General features: G+C 38.3%; 1 protein-coding gene across 1 annotated transcript; it reads left to right on the forward strand.

Moving 5' to 3' along the window:
* Positions 1–5437: 5437 nt before the first annotated feature.
* On the forward strand, positions 5438–6484 carry LOC122524543. The gene has a single exon (XM_043646856.1). The coding sequence runs from the start codon at positions 5438–5440 to the stop codon at positions 6482–6484; it is 1047 nt and encodes a 348-aa protein (XP_043502791.1).
* Positions 6485–12219: the final 5735 nt, after the last annotated feature.

Raw genomic sequence — 12219 nt, forward strand, 5'->3', positions numbered from 1 at the left:
TATTCAAAAACTGCGATTTAAAAGAAGCGTGAGTGACTATTGCTTATACACAAAATGCGAAGATAATGAGTCTATTTACTTAATTCTACACGTAGATGATTTATTGATTTGCGGAAAATCAATAAGAAAAATAAAAGAGATTAAGAGCAAATTATCAAATAAATTTTCAATGAAAGACTTAGGCGAGGTAAAGACTTACTTAGGAATAAATATTAACTATGATTATAAAGATTGTAAGATGACAATGGACTAAAGTAATTATATCGAGTCATTAGCTAGACAGTATAATATTGAGAATAGTAAACTATTTAGTACACAAATGGAACAGAATTTAAGTCTCGAATTCGAACAGACAGCATCAAACGATATAAAGTATAGAAATCTTATAGCAGCTCTATTATATATAAGCTCTGGAACAAGGTTGGATGTAAGCTATAGTGTAAACTACTTGAGTCGATTTCAAAATTGTTATAGTGAAACCCATTATAAATATGCGTTATGAGTTCTAAAATATCTATACTTGACAAAAGATCTAAAGCTAACGTATAAAAGGAATGTAAATGTGGAGGTCTTGGACTGCTTTGTAGATGCCGATTGGGCGGGGAATAGATCTGATAGGAAATCGACGACGGGTTTTTTGATAAGATTGTTTGGAAACGTGATATACTGGAAGGTCCGGAAGCAAGGCAGTGTTACAAAATCATCAACAGCTGCAGAATACGTGGCTTTATCGGAGGCAGTAAGCGATATCATAGTTGTAAAGAATTAGTTAAAAGACTTCAATATTAATGTAGAAAAATCGATAAAAATATATGAGGATAACTCAGGAGCTATAGTCATAGCAAAATTTGGAAATATGACTAAACACTCGAAGTACATTAAAGTACACTATCACTTTGTAAATGAATGCTACGAAAAGAAAGAAATAGATATTGTGAAAGTAGAATCTGAAAACAATATTGCTGATATTTTGACAAAGGCTCTAGGAAGAAGTACGTTTGAAAAATTTAGAATGCGTCTAAAAATTGTTAAAGGTATAAGTAGCAAAAAATTAAGGAGGAGTGTTAAGAGAACGGTATTTTATATGCTACTCATACTAAGTAATAAGTAATGTGTGTTGAGTGTGTGTGTGGGAATGCGTGCGCAATAGTTGCGGCGGTAGTAAGGAAAAAGAAGGAAAAACGGAAGTAGAATTAAGATGGTCGAGTATATAGTAAGATTGAATATGCATTATATCCCTAAATATTAATGTAATCTATTGGAAAAAGTTAGAAATATATATAGAATAATACGTAAAATAATCCCATAAATAAAGGGTAAAATATATTTATTACGATTAACCTCTCATTTCTTAACAAATACAACTGCCAAATTCGTGTAGCAGGCCATAATATACAACTGCTAATTTAGCGTATCAGGCTTTTTATTACAACTGTTAATTTGTCGTAGCAGGCTACTAAATACAACTGGAAGTTTGGCGTATTAGTGCATATAATACAACTGGCAATTTAGCGTAACAGGCCACATAATACAACTGGCAATTAAGCGTAAAAGACCATTTAATAAAACTGGAAAATTCGCGTATCAGGCCATATTCAACAACTGGCATTTTAGCGTAGCAGGCTATATAATACAACTGGCGATTTCGAGTAACAGGCCATATAATAAAACTGCTACTTTTACGTAACAGGCAATATAATACAACTAAAAATATGTCGACACAAGCAATATAATATAACTGGCAATTTAGCGTACCAGGCTAGATAATAAAACTGACAATTTCGCGTAGAGGCTACATTCAACAACTTGCAATTTCGCGTAGCAGGCTATATAATACAACTTGCAATTTCGGGTAACAGGCCATATAATAAAACTGTTAATTTTACTTAAAATGCCATATAATAAAACTGGGAATTTGGCGTAACAAGCCATATAATACATCTGGCAATTTAGCATAGCAGACTGTTGCGCAATCCTACGCAAGCGAGTGAGTGGGAATCGTTTCGAGACATCTCGAGACGTATCGACAATCGCCGAGATATAGGGACAAAAAACATCTTAGTTACGGTGAACTGAAGGAGCGCATCAAACTCAGTGCAGGGCGCTTGTGTCGCCTGGAACGCGTTCTCCCACTATTTCTATTAGTACAATCATATGCATCGACAGCTACGGTTTCTGCGGGTTTTTCTATAAAAGCTCGTGCTTTCACGCATAAACATGATTCTACCACGAGACCTGCGAGCGATCACCTCGAAGAGAACTACACTCCTGAGTTACTATTACATCAGCGGAACAAAGGAACAAGAGAAGAAGGCCACGTGGTCAGAATTATATTCTGCTTTGGATTAACATCATCAACGATACCTGCCGATAGGCAAGCCAGCGACACATCAACAACAACTGTATTTTTAATCAGGGCTTTTATGTCGAAAGGCTTTTCCCTGCAACGAGCCAAATAAATCGTACTTATTAGTACTGACTGGGCTCAAAAAATATATTTTAATTTATTTTTACCTACCCTCATTCCTCATCCACCTATAAGTGCATTTTCAACGACTAGAAAACCACCGGAGTACCGATACAGGTCGTCGGTCGTTCAACATTAAAATTTGGTCCTTCGAGCCGGATCGGGAGCTTCCTCCCCACTTCGTCCGGCATCCATTGTACAAGCAGTCCGCTACAAGCTGAAGAGAAAGAGGCAAAGGAAAACTTCCGATCGAGAAACAAAGAAGCTGTTAGTCATCGTTACAAGCTAAAAAGAGAGAGGCAACGGAAAATTTCCGATCGAGCAAAAAGAAGCGGTGAGTCATCGCTATAAGCCTAGAAGCTGCCTTTGTTCGAGACTGTGAGTACGACACACGAGACATTTATTAATCCAGAGGATTTACGTGAGTTTTTACAAAAGGCTTTACTAAGTTAACATTTTTTCGTAATTGTAGTTCCCCCTCTTTTCTCTTTAACCTTCCGCCTTTGTCGTGAAAATGCCTCTTTCGACTCAATCGCGTAGTGAGGTCGAACGCGTTACATTGAGATACGGTCATATTAAAAGAAAAATTAAACAAGTTCAAAAATTACTAAGTGAAGTAGATCGCGCAAATCCACTTGATATTAAAAAATTAAAGGTTAGAATCATCGAACTCGATAAAGATATAGTGATACTAAAGGAAATATTAGAAGCACTGCCTGAAAATATCGAACAAGCATTATTTGAGGAGATCAACTCAAATTTAGAAATCGCTTTCGAGATCAAAGCCGGAGCCGAGTTAGTAGTAGAAAGATTCGAAACAATTAGCGTTCAAAGTACAAATTCACCGGCCGCGAGTTTGACTTCTCATACGCGCATAGTGACAAACAATCCGTTCATAGAAAATAATTATAGGATACCAGCGGTGCAGTTGCCTCGGTTCGACGGGCAACACGAAGAATGGCCGAGTTTTGTGGACGCGTTCCAATCGGTGATAGAAAAGAATGATGAACTTCGGGATATACAAAAGTTTAGCTATCTAAAATCATGTTTATCGGGACCGGCCGCTGAGAAGATACTTGCGCTCGAAATTACCACAGATAATTATCCCATAGCGTGGAAGACATTGACGAGTATTACAACGATCGGCTGATATTAATTAATAAGCAAGTGCAGGCCATTTTGGAAGGCCCTCCGATTAACGATGACTTCCCCGAGTCATTAATCGCCGCGTCCGATGCGTTGAATGCGAATTATGATCGTTATTAGCAACTAAAAAGTCGTTCGTCGATCAGTTTGCCATTTCCGCGCATCTCTCGCGAGTAAATTCGGCTACTCGCCTCCGATGGGAGGAACAGAGATCGCGAGACACATTACTACGGTAGAAGAGTTTGTGGTCTTTTTACGCGAGAGACGAAAGGCGTTATTAATCACTTAATCAACAGAAAGGAATAGAAGAAATGAACGTAGGAACGCGCCGACAAAGCCCGATAGGATTCAGCTTCGGTCAAGGAGAACGTTGCGTAACGAGTCGATTTTTAACAGTCCGCGAAATTGGCATCGAAATACTGACCGAAGAGGACAACGACCACTTCAAGCGTATTCAACTTGTGCACCTATCTCGTGTGGCATATGTCGCGATAGGCATCATACTACGGAGTGCGAGCAATCGTGGTTAATGCTAATTTATGCTTGAATTGTCTTCAAGCTGGTCATCGCTTCAATGTGTGCAAGAAAGGCCGTTGCAGGAAGTGCAACGGCGGACATCATGAGTTGTTTCATATAAGAGAGACCGTTGCAGCATGTGCAACGGTGGGCACCACGAACAATGGCATCCAAGGGGCATTGAGAATGCAGGATGCACAAGCACGGCTCAGTCACTCGCAAGCACCCGCGTTGTTGCTAACGGCGTTGGTGCACTTGTTAGATCGCGACGGAAGGCCACACGAGTGCCGTGTACTACTGGATTCGGGTTCCGAAGCACATTTTCTAACGATTCGATTCGCGAATCTTCTACGTATAGCCACACAAGACGTGGACGTACCGATATCAGGATTAAATCAAACTAGAACTAAAGTTAGCAACGCGATTGAGACAATTATGAAATCGCGAACTGAAGATTACTCGACAAAATTAAAATTTTTACTTTTACCAACCGTAACGAATCGGTTGCCCGCTCAACGAATTCCGCGAGAAGAGTTAGTCATTCCGGCAGGGATCCAATTGGCAGATCCTGAATTTCATCAACGTTCAAATGTGGACGCGATTCTAGGGATCGAAATTTTTGCGTCCTTATGGCGCTCGGGTCAGACTATCCGATTAAGTGATGGTCTAATAGCACAGAAGACGGTGTTAGGTTGGCTCGTTATGAACGCAGGGAACACGCGTATTCCACAGAGCGTTAGTTGTCACGCCGCTACCATCGAGTTACAATCACAAGTAGAAAAATTTTGGAAAATTGAGGAAGTAGCGGATAATAATATTCGATCGCATGAGGAAGAGTTATGCGAGGTTCATTATAAAGACAATACGCGACAGGATTAATCGGGCAGATATATAGTGAGGTTGCCTTTTAAGGAAGAGAACCGACAGTTAGGCGATTCTTACGCGAACGCGTTGCGAAGGTTTCACGCGCTCGAACGATCGTTATCGCGCAAGCCTGAGATGAAGGATGAGTACACAAGGTTTTTATCTGAATATGAGGAACTAAAGCATATGACAAGAATAGAAGGAGCATCCCGTGAAGAAGGATATTATTTGCCTCATCATGCCGTACTAAAACAGACTAGTCTTACCACTAAGTTTCGAGTAGTTTTTGACGCGACGGCAAAGACAACCAACTGAAAATCGCTAAATAATGTCTTAATGGTTGCTCCAACAATACAGGAGGACCTTTTTACACTTCTTGTGAGATTTAGATCGCGCGCTATCGCGATAACCGCGGACATCGCGAAAATGTAACGGCAAATACGAATGGATCAACGCGATCACAAATATCAAAATATTCTTTGGCGCCCGAATAGGAACGAGCCCGTCAGAACGTATAGATTAAACACGGTAACGTACGGAACCGCCTCCGCGTCGTTTTTAGCAACGCGAACATTGCATCAACTCGCGAGCGATGAATTTCAGCAATTCCCAAATGCCGCTATCGTACTTAAAGAGGATTTTTATGTGGATGATTTATTAACAGGAGCACATACAATCAGAGAAGCGAAACGAATCCGCGATGAATTAATCCAAATCACCAAAAGAGCAGGTATGCATTTGAGACAATGGGCTTCTAACTGCATAGAAATCTTAGAGGATTTAGATACTACCGATAATAATATAGTGAGCCTGGATTCGTCAGGCACCGGTAAAACTTTAGGTATTAATTGGAACGCGGCCGAGGATAACATAGGTTATACGGTAAAGAGAGTAAATGATAAAACAAGGATCACTAAGCGTAGCATATTATCCGAGATATCGCAACTATTCGATCCATTAGGTTTGTTAGCTCCGGTAGTAATCACCGCCAAAATCGTGATGCAAGGTTTATGGCAATTAAAATCATCATGGGACGAAGAAGTCCCAGCCGATATGAACGAGATGTGGCAAACTTTTCGACGAAACCTCCCCACGCTCGAGAAGATAAGATTCACGCGAAACGTCGCGGGCTACGGAAAAGAAGTAGAAATGCACGGTTTCTGCGATGCAAGCGAAAAGGCTTACAGCGCGTGTATATACATGAAAACCATGGGAAAGAATCCCCGAGTATCGTTACTTTGCGCAAAATCAAAGGTAGCTCCGCTGAAAACACAATCTCTCCCGCGTTTTGAACTTTGCGGCGCATTAGTACTCTCGCGATTGTTTAAGGTCACAACGAACGCTTTACGTAGAAGTAACATTCGCCGTACAATATTTTGGTCAGATTCGACAATAGTATTGCATTGGATTAACACTCCGCCGCACACCTTAAAAACTTTTGTGTCAAATCGCGTAGCGGAAATTCAGGAAAACACAGCCCGCGAGCTGTAGCGACATGTACCATCCGAACATAACCGCGCGGATTTAATATCTCGAGGCTTTACCCCCACTGAACTTCGTGAAAATAAAATATGGAAGTCAGGACCGGCGTGGCTCGTTAAACCGGAATCAAATTGGCCACATAGTCGATTAGAACCAATCGAAATTCCAGAAATAAAAAGGATTGCAACGCACGCGATATTGAACACTCCATTTAATTTATTTACGCGGTATTCTTCATTCATAAAGTTAAAACGGATAATAGCGTATCGCGTTAGGTTCGCACGCAACTCGCGCAATACAAAATAAAAAGGATAATAGGCGAATTAACGGTAGACGAGTTAAAGGACGCAGAATCAATTGCTATTAAATATGTGCAAAAAGAAGCATTCTCCGAGATCATCAAACTTATCAAATCTAAGAAAGAGATTTGCGCGTCGTTTTCTGTACTTAACCCTTTTATTGATAGTCTGGGAATAATAAGAGTAGGAGGTAGATTAGCCAAAAGTAATTTGCCATACCAACGAAGACATCCGGCACTGCTACCCAAGGATCATGCAATTAAGAACGCGATAATACGTAAAAAACTTTTTCAGATAGGTCACGGTGGTACGCAAGCAACATTGAATGCTATTCGCGAATCGTTTTGGCTAATAAACGGGCGAAGTAGCGTAAAAAGAGTAATTTATAAGTGTATCATTTGTCGGCGGTTAAAATCCACCACGCCTCAATATCCAATGAGTGATTTACCAGCGAACGTCTATTACAAAATCGTCCATTTCTCCATACCGGCGTAGATTTTTGTGTACCGTTATTTTAAAAGGAAAAGCAACATCGGAATCGTTGTCGCGCTAAGATATACGTAGCAGTATTCGTTTGCTTTAGCACTAAGGCCGTACATCTAGAACTCGTGAGCGATTTAACAATTGAAGCCTTTTTAGCAGCCTTACATAGATTTATGGCACGCTGTGGTAAATTTTCGGACATATATTCTGACAATGCGACAAATTTTGTTGGTTCCGCGAACGAATTAGAGGCCCGCGTATCGCGTAGTTTAGCAAACGAAGGAATAAAATGGCATTTCATCATACATCGCTCCCCTCATTTCGGAGGTCTGTGGGAAGCGGCGGTAAAATCATTTAAACACCATTTAGTACGAATTGTCGGCGATACTTTATTATGATACGAAGCGTTATTAACTTATGTTTTAGAAATAGAGGCAATCCTTAATTCCTGTCCTATCAATCTCTTGTCTAATGATCAAAACGATCTTCGTGCTCTTACACCTGTGCATTTTTTAATTGGTGAATAATTGACGAGTTTACCAGTAGATGATTATCGGGATATACCATCTGGACGTATATCACAATGGCAACATGTCCAGCAGATGAAACAACAGGTTTGGAACCGTTGGAACAAGGAATACTTAAATGAACAGACAGTTAGAAAAAAGTGACACAGAGGTATAACCGACGACATAAGCCCGGGTATGTTAGTCATTCTTCGCGAAAATAACTCCTCACCACTTAAATGGCCTTTAGGACGCGTTATGGAAGTACATAAAGGTTCCGACGGTATAGCACGCGTGGTAACTGTGAAAACCGCCAACGGTCTTTTAAAACGCGGTATTAAACGTCTTTCTCATTTCCTGTACGATGCATAAAAATTTTGAATTAAGATTTAGTAAAAGTAATTATTATTTACGTTTAATACATCTGTAATATCTTGTTATTTGAATGTATGCATTTGAATGAATGTATTTGATAATGTATATGTAAGTGTGTGTGCAGCGTGTTGAACGGTGCCCGTTCAAGGGGGCGGTATGTTGCGCAATCCTACGCAAGCGAGTGAGTGGGAATCGTTTCGAGACATCTCGAGACGTTTCGACAATCGCCGAGATATAGGGACAAAAAACATCTTAGTTACGGTGCACTGAAGGAGCGCATCAAACTCAGTGCAGGGCGCTTGTGTCGCCTGGAACGCGTTCTCCCACTATTTCTATTAGTACAATCATATGCATCGACAGCTACGGTTTCTGCGGTTTTTCTATAAAAGCTCGTGCTTTCACGCTAAACATGATTCTACCACGAGACCTGCGAGCGATCACCTCGAAGAGAACTACACTCCTGAGTTACTATTACATCAGCGGAACAAAGGAACAAGAGAAGAAGGCCACGTGGTCAGAATTATATTCTGCTTTGGATTAACATCATCAGCGATACCTGCCGATAGGCAAGCCAGCGAAACATCAACAACAACTGTATTTTTACTCAGGGCTTTTATGTCGAAAGGCTTTTCCCTGCAACGAGCCAATTAAATCGTACTTATTAGTACTGACTGGGCTCAAAAAATATATTTTAATTTATTTTTACCTACCCTCATTCCTTATCCACCAATAAGTGCATTTTCAACGACAAGAAAACCACCGGAGTACCGATACAAGGCGTCGGTCGTTCAACACAGGCCATATAATAAAATTGGCAGATTCGCGTAGTTAGCTATATTATTAACTGGATGTTTGGCGTAGTAAGGAATATAATACATCTTGCAATTTGGCGTATCAGGCTATAAAATACAACTGCCATTTTCACGTAACAGGCTATATAATACACCTGGAAATTATGCGTAACAAGCCATATAATAAAACTGGCAATTTTCATAGCAGGATATATCATAAAAATACCAATTAAGCGTAACAGGTAATATAATAAAAATGGCAATTTTGCATCGCGAAGACTATAATACAACAGGCAATTATGCATAACACGCAATATAATACAACTGAAAATTTGTCACTACAATCCATATAATATAACTGAAAATATCGCGAAGTAGTCTATAAAAAACAACTGCCAATCTTGCATAGCAAGTCATATAATAAATCTGCCAAATTCGTGTTGCAGGCCATATAATACAACTGGCAATTTCGAGTAACAGGCCATATAATGAAACTGTTAATTTTACGTAACATTCCATACAATACAACTAGAAATTTTGCGTAACAAGCCATATAATACAACTGGCAATTTCGCTTAGGAGGCTATATTATAAGACTATAAATTAAGCGTCACAGGTAATATAATAAAAATGGCAGTTTAGCGTAGCAAAGCATATAATACAACTGCCAATTTTGAGTAGCACTCCCAATAATACAACTACCAATTTGACGTAACAAGGCATGTAACTAAACTGGCAATTTGGCGTAGTAGGCTATATAATACCACTAGTTTTTAGCGTAACAGGCCACTTAATAAAACTTGTAATTTGGTTTAACAGGTCATATAATACAACTGCAATTCAGAGTAGCACTCCCAATAATACAACTACCAATTTGGCGTGGCAAGGCATGTAACACAAATAGCAATTTGGTGTAGTAAGCTATATAAAAAAAACTGGCAATTTAGCGTAAAAAGCCATATAATACAACTGCCGTTTTAGTCTAGAAATCTACATAATAGAACTGCAAATTCTTTTTAGCTGGCAATCTTATACAACCCGCAAAATTGGCTTAGCGACAAATATAATACAACTGCTAATTTGGCGTAGCTTGCTATATAATTCAACTGGCAATTTAGCGTAACAGGCTACTAAGTGAAACTTGTAATTTAGCTTAACAGGCCATATAATACAACTAAATATTTTTCGAAACAAGCCATATAATACAACTGGCAATTTGGGATAGCAAGCTAAAAAATACAAAATGAAATTTACCGTCGCATGCCATAAAAGAAAACTGCAAATTTGGCGTAGCAGGCCATATAATACAACAGGAAATAGGCGTAAGAGGTCATAAAATGCAACTAAAAATTTTGCGTAGCAGGCTATAGAATAAAACTGGCAATTTGGCGTTACAAGCAATAAAATACAATTGGAACTTTAACGTTACTAGCAATATAATTCAACTACTAATTTTAAGAAGCAGGCAATATTATTCAACCACAGAATTGACTTAGATGCTAATATATTACACTTGCTAATATGTCGTAGCGGGCCATATAATTAAACTAGCTATTTGGCGTAGCAGGCGATAAAATGCCACAGGCAAAAAGCGTTAGAGGCAATAAAATACAACTAGCAATATAGCGTAACTGGCGATAAAATACAACAAGAAATTTAACGTAGCAGGCAATATAATTTTACTGCTAATTTTTGGTGGCAGGAAATATTATACAACCGCAGAATTGGTTTAGAAGCAAATATAATACATTTGCTAATTTAGCGTATCGGGCCATATAATTCAACTGGAAATTTAGCGTAACAAGCCACTTAATGAAACTTGTAATTTTGTTTAACAGGCCATACAATATAACTGCCAATTTTGAGTAGCACTCCCAATAATACAAATACCAATTTAGCGTAGCAAGGCATGTAACACAAATAGCAATTTGGCGTAGTAGGCTATATAAAACAACTGGCAATTTAGCGTAAAAAGCTATATAATACAACTGCCGTTTTAGTCTAGAAATCTATATAATACAACTGCAAATTCTTCTTAGCTGGCAATATTATATAACCGCAAAATTGGCTTAGCGACCAATTTAATACAACAGCTAATTTGGCGTAGCGGGCTATATAATACAACTGCAAATTTAACGTAATAGGCTATATACTGCAATTAAAAATTTTACGTAACAAGACATATAATACAAATGGCAATTGTGCATAGCAGGTCATAAAATAAATCATGAAATTACGTGTCGTAGAAAATAAAATACAACTGCAATTTTCGCGTAGCAAGCTATATAATAAAACTGCTAATTTTGAGTAGCATGCTATATTAAACAACCGCAAAATTGGCTTAGCAACCAATATAATACAACTGCTAATTTTGCGTAGCAAGCCATATAATACAACTGCCAATTTTGCATAGCAATCCATTAAATAAAACTGCAAATTTAACGTAAAAAACAATATAATACAACTGGAAATTTTTCGTAAAAAACCATATAATACATCAGGCAATTTAGCTTAAAAAGCCATATAATAAAACTGGCAATATAGCGTAACAGGAGATAAAATACAACTAGAAATTTATCGTAGCAGGCAAAATATTACAACTGCTAATTTTTAGTAGCAAGCAATATTATACAACCGCTAAGTCGGCTTAGAAGCTAATTCAATACAACTGCTAACTTTGCATAACAGGCCATGAAATACAACTGGCAATATAGTGTAGCAGGCGATAAAATACAACTAGAAATTTAGCGTATCCGTCAATATAATAAAATTGCAATTTTAGCGTTGCAGGCAATATAATACAACTGCTTATTTTTAGTAGCAGTTAATAGTATACAACTGCAAAATTGACTTAGAAGCTAATATAAAACACCTGCTTCTTTAGATTAGCGGGCCATAAAATACAACTGGCTATTTAGCGTTTCAGGCAATATAATACAACAAGCAATAGTCGTAAAAGGCCATAAAATACAACTGTTAAATTTGCGTATCAGGCTATATAATACATATCGCAATATGGCGTAAAAGGCGATATAATACAACTAGAAATTAGGCATAGCAGGCAATATAATACAACTGCTAATTTTGAGTAGCACTCCAAATAATACAACTGCTTATTTGGCGTAGCAGAGTATTTAACATAACAGGCAATTTGGCGTAGCTGGTCATATAATTCAACTTTATAATTAGCGTAACAGGCAAATTAATGAAACTTGTAATTTGGCTTAACTGGCCATAAAATACAACTTATTATTTTTAGTAACAAGTCATATAATAAAACTGGCAATTTT

This window comes from Polistes fuscatus, unplaced genomic scaffold (genome assembly GCF_010416935.1).
Source record: "Polistes fuscatus isolate 324 unplaced genomic scaffold, CU_Pfus_HIC Scaffold76, whole genome shotgun sequence".
NCBI lineage: Eukaryota > Metazoa > Arthropoda > Insecta > Hymenoptera > Vespidae > Polistes > Polistes fuscatus.